The sequence below is a fragment of the Thalassophryne amazonica genome, chromosome 11, assembly GCF_902500255.1.
Source record: "Thalassophryne amazonica chromosome 11, fThaAma1.1, whole genome shotgun sequence".
NCBI lineage: Eukaryota > Metazoa > Chordata > Actinopteri > Batrachoidiformes > Batrachoididae > Thalassophryne > Thalassophryne amazonica.
The window spans coordinates 55,588,375-55,604,341 of NC_047113.1; the positions used below are offsets into that span (position 1 = coordinate 55,588,375).

Sequence of the window (15,967 nt, forward strand, 5' to 3'; positions counted from 1 at the left end):
GCATCATTCATGCCTGCCCAACCGTGTGTCCCTCTTGATGTTGGCTCGATGCTTTCGTGGTTCGCTCAATCGGGCTGTTTTGCTGTGATTTGCCCTGAAGTCGTAAATCAATCAAGAATGGCAAAGAATTCCACCTACAAAACTTCAACAATTAGTGTCCTCAGTTCCCAAACGCTTATTTAGTGTAGTAGAAGGAAAGGTGATATAACACAGTGGTAAACATACCACTGTACCAGCTTCTTTGAAACGTGTTGCAGGCATCCATTTCAAAATGAGCAAATATTTGCACAAAAACAAAAAAGTTTATCAGTTTGAACATTAAATATCTTGTCTTTGTGATGTATTCAATTGAATATAGGTTGAAGAGGATTTGCAAATTGTATTCTGTTTTTATTTACATTTTACACAGCATCTCAACTTCATTGGAATTGGGGTTGTAAGATCAGTACTGATGCAGCTCGCTTAGTGTCACAGTAAGTGCTTCATCGAAGCAAGTTTTCAAAATATATTTTGCTCTCCTTTGATTCAAACACACACTAAGTCTGTTTCTGATGCACTGCACATGTGATATACTGTCTTTCCAGCCACTCAGGTAGTGACTTCCATGTAAGGGCCCCTTCACACATAACATGAAAGACGCAGAAACCAGAAAAAAATCTGTAAACCAAACATGAAATGGGGAACCACGAACCATTGTGCATGTGCACAAACACAGTGCGAGCAGCTGCACCACATTGTGCTGCTGATGTGGAGAAAAATAAAATAAAAACCAGCTGTATAATTAGTGAATATCACTGGGTTGATATAAATAATAAATAAAACGGGATGCAATACAGAACCATGTGGTAAAATAACCCTGGTTAAATAAAAAATAAATGTCACTCACAGGATTCAAACCTGCAATTTTCAAAAGCTCTGATTACCAGACAGAAACTGTACCACTGCACTACAACCACTGTAACAGGAGCGTAAAATGGCTAAAATCAACAAGCAGATAAAAACATTTTTTTTTTAAAAAAGAGAAAAAACACATTGATAACTGACCAAACGGCATATATTAGTCGCACTGTTGGCTTGTCATATAGTCCTGTGGCGCCGCTCACAGGACATGCATGTCCTGTCAGACAGATGTGACATTAAGATTGCCTGCTACTGATGGTTTGTTTCAGCTGAGATATCCTGTCAGTGTGCGCGGTGTGTGCGCTCTCCAGCCCATTGCAAAGGCGATATATGTTTTTATGTATTTCCACGTGAGGACAGCAAGCACACATGCGTATCACGGTGGACAGTGTTCTGCAGCTGTGATGTCCAGGACCAGAGATGTCAACAGCTGCTGCGAACCACACGCATGCCATGTGTTGGGGGGGGGGGGGGGGTGCGAAACACATGCACATGTGTTGTGGGGGGAGCCGACACTCTTCACAGGCAACTTCACAGTCATGGGGGCACTTATACAAATTTCACCACCAGCTTGAAGGTAAATTGTCTGCTGACTGTTTTCGTGCTAACAGCGCGAATGGCTACATACGTATTTTCTAAGTGTCAAACAATACAAAAACAATATAAACTAAATTGGAGTGAGATTGGTGATATGACCAGTAAGCTTTGGCGGCCATGTGACATTTTATGGAAATGACAATGTTCTCGGGAGGTGTCCTTTTTGACTCTCCAGGGCCCACGTTAGGAAGAACAGACTGGAGAAGTGACTGAGTAAATGTGATCACACTTCATTGCACCTCGTTCACAGCAGCTTAAACCGTTCATCCATCATCGACATCTGTTCACGTGAAAAGAACTTTACAGATTTTTTCTCCCTTCTGCAGTGGACGCATGCCTGACTTTTACAGCTCCACTGTGTCTCTGGGAGCTTCAGATCTGACAGACAGGTGATTCTGCTTTGAACCTGATCCATCTCACTCACTGATGTGGAGGCCAAAGAATAAGCCTCCCTCACTTGAGACCCCATTACAGCAAAACGCCAGGGTCTGGAGGTTTGATATTCATCATCGCCTGGGCAACCTCTGCCATCAACATGTTTGGTGCCATGTGAGACTGATCACAGCTTATTAAAGTGGAAATAATGACTGCTGTACCTCCGGCATGAAATATTTAACAAGGACAAAGGACATGGCTCAAAGGTGATTCTTATCTATGTTGAAAAAAGTGAACGTGAACAATCCCGTCTCCATAGGAAGTGCAGATGAACCTTTGTTAACTTAAGGTCAGGACATGCTCACGGCACTTGAATATATTAATGGAAGCAGAAACTCCAGAATAGCAGCAGATGGTCCTGGAAATAACATTTTTTAACTACAAGAAAGACTGCAAGTATGACACATTACCTCTGTTCACCTCATGGCAATTACAAAACACACACACAGCAGAGTTTGCATATAGAACGTCCAGTTTCTGTAGGTGGAAATATTGATGTTTTTTTCTTTTTCTCCTCCCCTTCTAGCTTCGGTAAATTAACTTTTTTTTTGGCACTTTGGGAAAATCAGGGGAAAGTAGCAGAGTGAAAAATGTTCTCCATCAAGTGTGAGTGAATTGGATTTTAGAAGATGAATTGTCTGAACAAGAGTTTATCCCAATTACACTGCCAGGAGGTTTAAGTCCTAATGCAGCCATTCTGGTCAACAGCAATTAAGATCAGTCATGAGGTATTGGAATGCTGATGTGTGAGACATTTACAAAGTGAAAAGAAGGTAGATAAATGCAACAGGCCAACATTTGCGACTAGTTTGTGAGTTTGTGCAGGACATCATGAAAGTGCAGATCTGACGGCCCAAATATCAATAGAGTAATGCACAGCTGTTGTTTCCATATCCCAAATATCTTTTCATCTCTCCGAGCACAATGCAGACTGCAGAGGCTCTTTGTTGGATCCTTTTGTGGCCATCTATTTTCCTTGTGTATTTCTCTTTGATGTTACCTTTAGGATTTGTTGACAAGGTCTTTCATCTGTCTTTCATCAAGATGACACTTACTCCATGCAGCAGCAACACAGCTGATGAGGAGCAAACAGTCTTACCTTCCCCGGACTTGGGTTCCAGAGGTACAGCATGCCGACAATGCAGAGAGCCAAAACAAGGAATACTAATGCCAAAACCAGAGCCACTCGCTGGTAGGTTTGGTATTTGGGATTCTTCTCTTTTGCCAACTCAACCTGCAGCCAATATGGATTAAAAATGATACATACAGCCAGAATTTAATGTGTGAAAATAAATGCAAATTTTGCAGAAGCTGATTATTTTAAGAGGATTGCCTAACACCAATAATGATATCCAAAATAAATAAATAAATAAATAAACCTTTCATACAGTGAAATCGATCATACAGACATAAAATGTACACTTGACAGTTTTTGCACCCTTTGGAGGAATTTACAGTAAATCATCACTTTTACAGCCAGTGGATGGATCAATGATCTTGACTTGATTTACAACAACCATTAAGAACAACAAATAGCATGGCACTGTCTTTGAAATCTATATGGAGTAGGCAGCCCTCAAAAACTGAGTGACTAGGATGAGACTTGTGAGGGAAGCCACCTATGATGACTCTGAAGGATTTATAGGCTTCTGTAGATGTGACTGAAGAAACTAGGCATCATACAACTTTTGTCTGCTGTATCAGCATATGTACCACATCATGGTGGAGTTGAACAGAGTACATTTACACATGCAACCCTGCCTTAAATGAAGGTGGTAAGGACAACGTCCACAAAACAAAATTCCCTGGTGAGCTAGCTAAGAGGTAAAGTCAATAACACTCTGTTGAATCACAGACACTTTAATATCATCTTGGGGAGGGAGGGGGCAGCTAAAAATTGCTTTGTGGGGGAACAGCAGATTTTTAAATCCAAAGATTTTGAGATGACATAAGAAAAAGGTATGCCAACCAAAACATGTGGGTCAAGTCAAAGGGGGTCTCGGAACACCTAAAACATCTCTCATCTAATTTACCAGGATAAAACTGATCATCTGGCCTTAGTATACTGAACTGTATTTAGTACTTTGAATTGTATTAAGCTACGTCTGGCACAGCTGGTGGAAGAATTGACAGCATGCCCCCATTTGACAGGGTTATCTGCAATTCATTCTCCCAATTAACCCTAATTTTATGAGTGATTGGGTCAGATTATGAAGAAAAAAGTTCTAAAAGAAAGTAATGTGTCATATTACACTTTTAATTCTAGGTATTTTTGAAAACATATTTTAGATTCTATACTTGAAATTCAGGGGCACCAACAATTCGTATATATGACATTATGTGATATCTTCATGAATGCAAATGTTTCTCTTCAATGTTGTATTTTGTCTGACTTTTTCTTTCTTACACCATTTGTGTGACATTCTGCAAAATTTATCCACCAGTGAGGCTATTTATGACAAAAATATAACCATGCACGTGATGAGCGCCGGGAAGAGGAGACTGCTCCAAATGCCACAAAAGGTTACATTTATTAAACTCTTGTTCAAATTAAAACTTTGCCCGCTGCAGCCAATTCCCAAAGCTTAGGGCCACAAATTAATAAAGATGGGCTTTTGTTCCAGCAGTTCCAGCAGGGAGAAAATGAAAGCATCTCATTCACGTTGGACCACTTTTGAAGGTTTCAGAGGACAACAGAAAAGCAGATATGTAAAAAACGGAAATAACTTCAGTTAGAATTGGTGTTGCTTATCTGTGTTCCTTTTCAAATGGCAAAGCAGCTTTGATTTTCAGTTGTGACTGAGGTTGTTAAATAGTTAAGCTGCAGTTGATTAGATGGAACACGCTGGCTTCTTTCTTCTGCAGTGTGTTGGAGTCACACATATCTATATTATAATGACCAAGTGGCCTCTGTGTGCGTGCATGCGTGTCTATGGCTTCGATCATGCAAACACCGAGGAGAGCTGACATTTGCTGTTTGGCATGCTTATGTATTTTGGGTCAAGGATGAATGCTGTGAAAAACAGAAATTTGATAGGTCAAATATTTTTACCTCCGGTAAAAAAGGAGCGTTTGTTTGTTTGTCTGTTTGTCAGCAGGATAACTCAAAACGTTTTGAACGGATTTTGATGAAATTTTGTGGAGTGGTTGGACATGACAAGAAGAACAAGTGATTACATTTTTTCACGATCCGGATCCCGATGCTAACAAGTTAGCATGTCTATGGCATTTTCAATGTTAAAAGTTAGCATTAAGCAGTTGCAGCTGTCATCACGTTCGGGTGCATTTGTTTTCAAATTGTAATATTTCTTAAATTTATTTTTGTTTATATATTAATAATGTAATGATTATTATATACAGTTTTAGAGAAAGAGACAAAAAGAAATAGATTACTGTGCCAAGGAGGGAATCTCTTTAGGGTCAGTGACCCTATGGCCTTGTTTAGAGACGTGTTTCATAAATGTTAAAAATTTCATATATTTGCAGTTTAGTTGAATAATAAATTGAATTTAGTCTCTTATTTGTTTTTGTCTATAAGCACATGCAATATCAATATCAGTGCTCAGATGACAGCAGCTTCTGGGAAAGGTGAAAGTTGCAATAAACTGTGATGCCAAGCGCTAAGGATACATGCTATCCAGTCACAGCAGATGAAACTTTCTTTACTACTGAGCAAACATCATTGTTAGACGTTTTTAGGTTCAATGATTCCACAGCGTGTAGATGTTATGGTGTCAGTGACCCCATGGCCTTGGCACAGGTTTGCACTCTCTGAGTGCTTCTAGTTCAATTTATTTTCATTTATATAGCGCCACATCACAACAAAGTTGTCTCAAAGTGCTTCACATAAGTAAGGTCGAACCTTACCATTTTTTGGAGAAATTAGCAATTTTTGGTAATCAATAAACAATGGATGCTGTGCTGCAATGCACCATGGGAGTGTGTGACATCATCTATCCAACACAATGTTCAAGCTGATTCTACCCTGTATTTTCAACTGGCTGTTTTGTGTTTTGCAATTCAAGCTGAGTGCAAAGTGTGGACGTTATTTATACAGCGGTGAATGGGTTCCACAAATAAGAAGTATGTCCTACATCAGGGGTGCCCAAGTTCGGTCCTCGAGATCTACCTTCCTGGCACGCTTAGTTGTCTCCCTGTTCCAACACACCTGAATCCAATGAAAAACTCATTAGCAGGCTTTTAATGAGGATTCAGGTGTGTCGGAGCAGGGAGACAACTAAGCGTGCCAGGAAGGTAGATCTCGAGGACCGAACTTGGGCACCTCTGTATAAACCCTGAGGCCCAGTGGGGCCTGTGTATGTCTCTGGATTCTGTTACGTCAAACGGATGAGAGGGCACCAGTCTGACGCAGGTTACTTCCCCAGACAAGGCCGGTATACATTTACAGCTGGGTGGACTGAAACAATTTCATTTATTAATTTATTTGAATGGGACAATGCATATTAATGAACAGAAAACAAGTACTGTAAATATGCCGGATTTATCTCAATGCTATTTTCCATCCGCAGTCCCATGGGGTAAAAATACCACCAACACAAATCATACATGACCCATACAAAGGAATACGTCTCTCGACTGGCTTGGGAACACCTTGGGGTTCCCCTGGAGGAGCTGGGCAAGGTGTGTGTGCATCGGGAGGTCTGGGCGGCTTTGCTTGAACTGCTGCCTCCGCCACCCGACTCCGGATAAAGCGGAAGAAAATGGATGGATGGATGGATGGACAACATAACATTACGAGACAAACACTACAATAAACAAAGTAACATGACAATACAAATAAGATAACACAAAATCAACACTACTGCTAAAGTGCCTAAATGTTAAAGTGCTGATCATAAACAAACAAAAAAAAAAATATTTTACACACTTCTTTGTACCCTCTTCTTCATCTAAAATCTCTGGTAATGTTCACAGTTTTGCTGACCAAGGAGCCATTCTTTAAGTCCCCTATTAAATAAAACATACATGTTGCTTTCTCTAACTAGAATTGGTAGAGCGTTCCAACTGGAACAACCCTTGATAGAAAGCACATTTTCTACAAATGTGGACTGTCGAAACTGTACCAAACAATGCCCCGCACTGTGGACCGAGTACTAGTCTCACTATTCCTTTTTTTAATAAATTCACTAAGAGGTGTGGGGCAAGCCCATTCAGTACCCGATACACCAGTTATTTTTGAAATTTCTAAAATCTTCAAAATTAAAAAATTTATATTTTTCAAATAGTGAACAAGTGTGATAAGACTGAGGCTTTCGATCAAGTATCTTAATAGCTTTTTTGTACAGCTGTTTGATTGGCTTTAGTGCAGTGACACTTGTGAAGGACCATGTAGTGAAGCAGTATTCAATATGAGAAAATATCATACAGTGGAGGTAGGACTTTGCTGCTGCAGTTGTGATATGAATTAAATTTTATTGTGTTTGAGACCTTTTAATGTGTTTCTTGAAAGTGAGGTTGGAATCCAAAAAAAAACCAAAAACAAAACAAAACCCAAAAACCTCACGATATTTGAACAGGGTTACCAACTCCAACTCTTCACCAGCAAAAAAAAAAAAAAAAGAAATGATTTACTTTGCATTGATATCTTTTTTACATTTTTTTTGCTGAACAACATGCATACTGTCTTTTTTGGATTGAGCACAAGACAATTCTGTTTAAGCCAGTCATGCACCTTGTTCAAGCCATTGGTGAGATCAGCAGCAACTGTCCTACCATCCACACCCCGGGTGAACAGCACAGCATCATCCACATACATCAATATAATAAGCTCAGGGCATATATCTGGCAGGTCATTGATGTATAAGGAGAACAACAAAGACTCAAGCACAAAACCCTGCGGTACTCCTACATCACTGCTGAGGCACTTGGATCATACTCCGTTTATTACAACACACTGTGAATGATTTGACAAGTATGAATGAAACCATGCTAACGAATCTGCAGAAAAGTTAAAATGTTTAAGGTTATTAAGAAAAATGTGCTGATTAACTGTGTTGAATGCTTTCTTGAGATCTAAAAACACAGCACCGTCACAGGGTTTTTTGTCAAGTAATGATTACATTTTTTCAATGAAAAAACAGCTCACAGTCTTGGTGGAATGACTTGGACGGAATCCAAATTGCATTCTATGTAGTAAAGTGGGTCCGTTATCTAGATGCTTCATTAATTGATTTGCTACCCACTTCTCCATAACTTTAGACACTACTGGTAATATACTTATTGGTCGATAATTTGTAATTTGGGTTTTACATCCTGACTTGAAAACTGGTGTTATAATGGCCTCCTTCCAGGAAGATGGAACTGTTTTTGATTGACTGATTGATTGATTGACCAAGAGAGTAACAGGTTGAGCCAGTGACTCAGCATGTGTTTTTAAAAAGCTGGTATCAAGTCCATGCACATCCCTGGCTTTGGAGTTCTTAAGGGCAGACAGAATTATTATATACGAGGTCTGTTAGAAAAGTATCGGACTTTCTTATTTTTTGCAAAAACCTGATGTTTCTGTGTAGGCTCTCAGTTGTCCAGGTGGCTTCCATAGTAGAGAAGCTTGAATCTTCGACTGGACTGGGTTGCTTGACGTGAGGACATTTCGCTTCACATCGTAGAAGCTTCCTCAGCTAAAATTCTTGCTCTGGTAGTCTGACTTCTGTCTTGACTCTTGTAGAGAAGAATAAAACAGAAGCCAACAAAAGCTGGAGTTTTTAACCTAACCAGACCCCTCCTACCAAGAGGCCGACTGCTACAGGCTAGTGACTAAACAATAGCTCTAATTAGCACCTATTGTACTCTAGTTAGCACCCTCCTAATGACAGGGCAGCTGTCTCTCCTAATGATGGGACGGACGCCTTACCTGATGGCATCTCTCTGGCAATCTTAGCCAGAGAGAAGAAATGGTTTGAGAGAGGTGTCAAGGAAGCATTCTTTGTAAAACAGTTGAAACCCAGCCTTAACCGGGGAGGGGGTCTCAGACACACTTTGTCCCCTGTTTACAATGGGGTACTCAGGTCAAAGCAGTTTCAGTCTTTTGTTCATGGTAATGAGTCATTCACATCATCAGGAGAGTCGTCAAGAGAGCCATCACGTAAGGCTTCCGTTCCATCATTAGGAGGGACAACTGCCCTGTCATTAGGAGGGTGCTAACTAGAGCACAATAGGTGCTAATTAGAGCTATTGTTTAGTCACTAGCCTGTAGCAGTCGGCCTCTCGGTGGGAGGGGTCTGGTTAGGTTAAAAACTCCAGCTTTTGTTGGCTTCTGTTTTATTCTTCTCTACAAGAGTCAAGAGAGAAGTCAGACTACCAGAGCAAGAATTTTAGCTGAGGAAGCTTCTGCGATTTGAAGTGAAATGTCCTCACCTCAAGCAACCCAGTCCAGTCGAAGATTCAAGCTTCTCTACTATGAAAACCTGATGTATTTGAATCACGTGTGCTTGCATGAGCCAACCTTGAACCTTCGTGCGCATGCGTGAACTTTTTCACGCCTGTCGACTGCGTCATTTCCTGGTAAGCAGCCTTTGTGTGGGACGTGTGTTGTGCGCTTGGTGGGTTTTCATTTCAAGGAAAAAGACAGAATGACTGGAGCAGCGCCGCATCACATTTTGCCAGAAACTGGACGACAGCCAGGTGGAAACCATTCGGATGATTCAGGCGGCTTTCGGTGACGATCCTATGGGCATCACACAGATTAAGGTGCGGTACAACTGGTTTAAAGACGTCTGCACACCGGTGGAGAGCGAGCCGCGCTCCGGTCGGCCATCAACATGCTGAATTGACCAGATCATTTCCAAAGTGAATGCTGTGGTGATGCAGGACCATCGTGTGACTGTCTGAGAAATTGCGGAAGAGATGGACATCAGCATTTTTTTGGTACATTCCACTGCAGAAGATTTCCACTGTAGAAGACAGAAGATTTGGCCATGAAAAGAGCGGCTGTGAAATTCATGCTGCTTCTGACGGCTGAGCAAAAGCGCCTTTGTGTTGAAATCTCACAGGACATGCTGTGACATGCCCACCTCTTCCACAATTTCTCGGATAGTCACACGACTGAAAAGTCACCGAAAGCCGTCTGAATCATCTGAATGGTTTCCACCTGGCTGTCACCCAGTTTCTGGCAAAATTTGATGTGGCGCTGCTCCAGTCATTCTGTCTTTTTCCTTGAAATGAAAATCCGCCGAGTGCACTGCACATGTCCTCACACAAAGGCTGCTTACCAGAAAATGATGCAATTGACAGGCGTGAAAAAGTTTGTGCATGTGCACGAAGGTTCAAGGTTTGCTCATGCAAGCACACGTGATTCAAATCCATCAGGTTTTTGCAAAAAATAAAAAGGTCCGATACTTTTCTAACAGACCTCGTATATATATATATATATATATATATATATATATAGATATATATATATATATATATATATATATATATATATATATATATATGTGTGTGTGTGTGTGTGTGTGTGTGTGTATGTAAACACTTGTTTCCAGTGCAGTTTCATATAATACAACAACAAAATTCCACTAATGCGCATTAATATACTCAACAAAAATATAAACGCAACACTTTTGGTTTTGCTCCCATTTTGTATGAGATGAACTCAAAGATCTAAAACTTTTTCCACGTACACAATATCACCATTTCCCTCAAATATTGTTCACAAACCAGTCGAAATCTGTGATAGTGAGCACTTCTCCTTTGCTGAGATAATCCATCCCACCTCACAAGTGTGCCATATCAAGATGCTGATTAGACACCATGATTAGTGCACAGGTGTGCCTTAGACTGCCCACAATAAAAGGCCACTCTGAAAGGTGCAGTTTTGTTTTACTGGGGGGGAATACCAGTCAGTATCTGGTGTGACCACCATATGCCTCATGCAGTGCAACACATCTCCTTCGCATCATCCGTGAAGAGAACACCTCTCCAACGTGCCAAACGCCAGCGAATGTGAGCATTTGCCCACTCAAGTCGGTTACGACGACGAACTGGAGTCAGGTCGAGACCCCGATGAGGACGACGAGCATGCAGATGAGCTTCCCTGAGACGGTTTCTGACAGTTTGTGCAGAAATTCTTTGGTTATGCAAACCGATTGTTTCAGCAGCTGTCCGAGTGGCTGGTCTCAGACGATCTTGGAGGTGAACATGCTGGATGTGGAGGTCCTGGGCTGGTGTGGTTACACGTGGTCTGCGGTTGTGAAGCTGGTTGGATGTACTGCCAAATTCTCTGAAACGCCTTGGAGATGGCTTATGGTAGAGAAATGAACATTCAATACACGAGCAACAGCTCTGGTTGACATTCCTGCTGTCAGCATGCCAACTGCACGCTCCCTCAAATCTTGCGACATCTGTGGCATTGTGCTGTGTGATAAAACTGCTCCTTTCAGAGTGGCCTTTTATTGTGGGCAGTCTAAGGCACACCTGTGCACTAATCATGGTGTCTAATCAGCATCTTGATATGGCACACCTGTGAGGTGGGATGGATTATCTCAGCAAAGGAGAAGTGCTCACTATCACAGATTTAGACTGGTTTGTGAACAATATTTGAGGGAAATGGTGATATTGTGTATGTGGAAAAAGTTTTAGATCTTTGAGTTCATCTCATACAAAATGGGAGCAAAACCAAAAGTGTTGCGTTTATATTTTTGTTGTATTTTAATCGTGTATAGTGCCTTGAGGTGATGAACTGTTATAATTTGTTGCTGTATAAATAAATTCAGTGAATTCACTTGTGAACTGTTGAAATAATGATTGAAAATAGTGTGTATGACACAACACATCAGATTCAAAATTATTCTACATGAAATATATTGCATAATGTAAAATGTTTTATCTAATCTTCTTTCACATTCCTTGTGTTTCATGTCTTTAGAAATAAATGATTAGGAAATATGATATATAATGTTAAAAAAAGCATTCATAGCACATTTTGGATAAATTCTGGGATGGACCTTGGAGTTTTTTTTTTTTCTCTCTCTCTCTCTCTCTTTGTGCTCCTGTTTGCTTGGAGACACCACAGCAGATCATCTTTGTCATTTGTTAAAAAGGGACACTCCTCCATAATCATTTTAATGTAGAACAGAGAGTTGGAAAATGTGGCTGAAATCCTCTGCTGTCTGGTGGCAGGTTTCATAAGCAGTGGAAACTTCACCAGAGAACAAACCTCCGTCTGTGCTTGGAATTTAGAGCATGAATTTAGGGGAAGTGGGACTGACACAGACAGAAATAAAGGCAGAGATGGAGACAGTGAGGGAACCGGTGTTTAAAGGTTTAACAGTTCAGAAACAAACAGGAAGTTCCTCTTGAGCTTTGTGAGGAAGAGGGAGTGTAGCCCCTTGTGGTTATCATGCTTCTGTGAAGCAAACAAACAAACAAAAAAACAAACAAGCCCAACAGAAAATCCTGGGCAGCCAACAAAACCAAGAGGTACAAGTGGTATTTCATCACAGCTGGTAAAATTCACTTTATTAAAATTCATATTCAAATGTCTAAAACAGAAGCAGCAACTGCAGATTATTCTTATTTTTTTTAATTTATATTGCAGTTTATTTATTTATTTATTGCCATCACATAGCCCAGCCAATAAAAGTTAAATGCTGAACTTTATATTTCATATTTAACATTTTTAAGCTGCGCTGAACTACTGCCCAATGATAAATACACATTAACTAACGAAACACTAAATGCCCCAAATTTCCATTTTTTTAAACCAAATCCAAAAAACCATGGCCAGCAGAGTAAGGCACTTCAATATATTCTTTTTTTTTTTTTAATAACTCTTTCCAGCAGCTGTCTTATGTGCCAGGAAAAACTTACTGGACTTGACAAACACTTCCTAATGTAAGACAGTAGCTTAGATACTGGACAACCACTTCAACTGTGTAGTGGTTGTGCTAGAAGACGGTTCATTTCATATTCATGTCCTCAAATAATTAAATGGCTAAAAGTGTAAACCCAAACATCTTTGGTTATAGTGTTTGCCAAATCTTGTCTTATTACCACCGCCAATGAAGTTGGCGGTGGTAATGTTTTCACCTCTATTGTTTGTTGTCTGTTTGTACGTAAACAGCCCAGAGCTCACAATTTTCAAAACTGTTATGAAATTTTTACTGAAGATTCATATCCTCATAGGCAAGAACTGAACCTTTTACACTGACCAAAGGCACTCACACTGCTGAATCGCATGATCATACTAAACAACCACGCAACAGCATGTGAGCCAGATCACTTTCTTGAGGAACACCAGAATTCACTAGGTCAAACCCCGAGACATCAACCTTCATGTCTGTGTGAAGGTAAAAGTAGCGAGACCCATTTGTTTGGTTTTGTCTCCTTTCAAGTGGTGCCATAAGCTTAAAAAATATTTTTTCCAGTGACTGTGGCCTTCATGAGCCTTGAATTAGACTCTACTTACTCACTTGTTTTCTACTTATCTGTTGGAACAAATGCAATTTCATTGGCAGCAGAATGCAATGGATGGCAAGAGCTTATGCTGCTCAGAGATATTTTTGTATTGCTCAGAAGTTCTGCAACAAATGAAATACAGTGCATCTGGAAGGTTTTCGCTGTACTTCACTTTTTCCACATTTTGTTATGTTACAGCCTTATTCCAACATGGATGAAATTCATTTTTTCCCCTCAAAATTTGTCACACAATACCTCATAATGACAATGCAAAAAAAGAGAACATTTTGAGATTTTTTGCAAATTTATTAAAAATACAAAATCTAAGAAATCACACGTACTCGTGTATTCACAGCCTTTGCCATGAAGCTCAAAATTGAGCTCAGGTGCATCCTGTTTTCACTGATCATCCTTGAGATGTTTCAACAGCTTAGTTGGAGTCCACCTGGGGTAAATTCAGTTGACTGGACATTATCTGGAAAGACACACACCTGTCTACATATAAGGTCCCACAATTGACAGTGCATGTCAGACGAAAACCAAGCAAGAAGTCAAAGGAATTGTCTGTAGACCTCCGAGACAGGATTGTCTCAAGGCACAAATCTGGGGAAGGGTACAGAAACATTTCTGCTGCTTTGAAGGTCCCAATGAGCACAGTGGCCTCCATCATCTGTAAATGCAACATGTTCGGCTCCACCAGGACTCTTCCTAGAGCTGGCTATATGTCCAAACTGAGCGATAGGTGGAGAAGAGCCTTAGTCAGGGAGATGACGAAAAACCCGATGGTCACTTGGTCAGAGCTCTAGTATTCCTCTGTGGAGAGAGGACAACCTTCCAGAAGGACAACCATCTCTGCAGCAATCCACCAATCAGGCCTGTATGGTAAAGTGGCCAAATGGTAGACACTAATTACAAAAAGGCACATGGCAGCATGCCTGGAGTTTGTCAAAAGGTACCAGAAGGACTATCAGACCATGAGAAACAAAATTCTCTGCTCTGATGAGACAAAGATTGAACTCTGGCATGAATGTTTGGAGGAAACCAGGCATAGCTCATCACCTAGCCAATACCATTCCTACAGTGAAGCATGGTGGTGGCAGAATCATGCTGTGGGGATGTTTTTCAGCGGCAGGAACTGGGAGATGAGTCAGGATTGAGGGAAAGATGAATGCAGCAATGTACGCAGACATCCTGGATGAAAACCTGCTCCAGAGCGCTCTTGACCTCAGACTGGGGCGACAATTCATCTTTCAGCAGGACAGTGACCCTAAGCACACAGCCAAGATATCAAAGGAGTGGCTTCAGGTCAACTCTGTGAATGTCCTTGAGTGGCCCAGCCAGAGCCCAGACCTGAATCTGATGGAACATCTCTGGAGAGATCTGAAAATGGCTGCGCACGACTCTCTCCATCCAACCTGATGGAGTGTTTCAGAGGTGCTGCAAAGAGGAATGGGCAAAACTGCCCAAAGATAGGTGCACCAAGCTTGTAGCATCATATTCAAGAAGACTGGAGGCTGTAATTGCTGCCAAAGCTGCATCAACAAAGTATTGAGCAAAGGGTGAGAATACTTATGTACATGATTTCTTAGTTTTTACAAAATTTCCAACTTTTTTCATGTTGTCACTGTGGGGTGTTGTGACTAAAATTTTGAGGGGAAAACTACTCAATTTGGAATAAGGCTGTAACATAAAATGTGGAAAAACTGATATATATATATATAGCCCATTCTCGGTTTGTAAGGTGGAAAGCTAAAAGGAATTAGATGAAAACAGTATGACTGTGAGACAACTTAGGACAACTCTTTTTTAAACACTCTTTATAATAAAACCCTGCAAACAAGTTATATTTAAATGACAGGTCTGTTTCTTTCAACCACAGACCCCTCCACCCACACTTAATTTACTGAACTGTAACCACAGCACACACAAGTTGACACCTGCTAAATAAATTATTAGTTTGTTTATTTCAAATTGCAGGTATTTAATAAAAGACAAAGAAATGGACTCACATCTTTCCATGGAATCTGTTGAGTGCTGGATTGAGAGTTGACCTCCATTATGCAAACCCACAGAAGGAATCGTTCTCGTTGTCCTCGTTGTGGAAAATACTAACTCTCTGGAAAGCTTCATTCCATAGCTGTAATTTGGGAGCATGTTGAAGGGGTGGGAATTTTCAGATGGGGTGGAATTACTGCAGCATTTGTGATAGCCATTAAAAGCAAACACAGCTGTCTCCTGCACTTGCCTGCTCTCGTTTCAAAAATGGAAAAAGAAGAAAAAACTGTGTGGAATCCTGCAAAATTGCATCAACACAAGAAATGCATTTTTTCCCCCCAAAACACATTTTATGAAATGGCAGAATCATGCAAATGCATTCTTTCTGCTTTTGTTGCCTCATCACTGTGCACACTCACAAACTATCAGGAACAGTAAACAAATGGATGAATGACCTCAAGTCAAGTGAAAAGCACAGAATGTGAGAACTAAGCACATGAAAGGATCAGATTTTGCAGACGTATAAGTGGAATGAAACAAGGATTCTAATCAGTTTTGTTCTTTTAAAATCCCAGACTATTAAGATCTTGTCTGTGGAACTGTGCGTCTTAAAATTCACATTTTA

General features: G+C 40.5%; 1 protein-coding gene across 1 annotated transcript in view; it reads right to left on the bottom strand.

The window, feature by feature from the left end:
- Nucleotides 1-15,585, bottom strand: part of tnmd (tenomodulin) — a 211,323-nt gene extending 195,738 nt beyond the window's left edge. Inside the window, exons 1-2 of the mRNA XM_034181964.1 lie at nt 15,357-15,585; nt 3,032-3,166 (exon numbers count right to left, since the gene is read on the bottom strand). Of these exons, the coding sequence (XP_034037855.1) occupies nt 3,032-3,166; nt 15,357-15,404 (183 nt within the window). The 5' untranslated portion in view covers nt 15,405-15,585. The remainder of the gene's footprint in view (nt 1-3,031; nt 3,167-15,356) is intronic.
- Between the last annotated feature and the right edge of the window lie 382 nt (nt 15,586-15,967).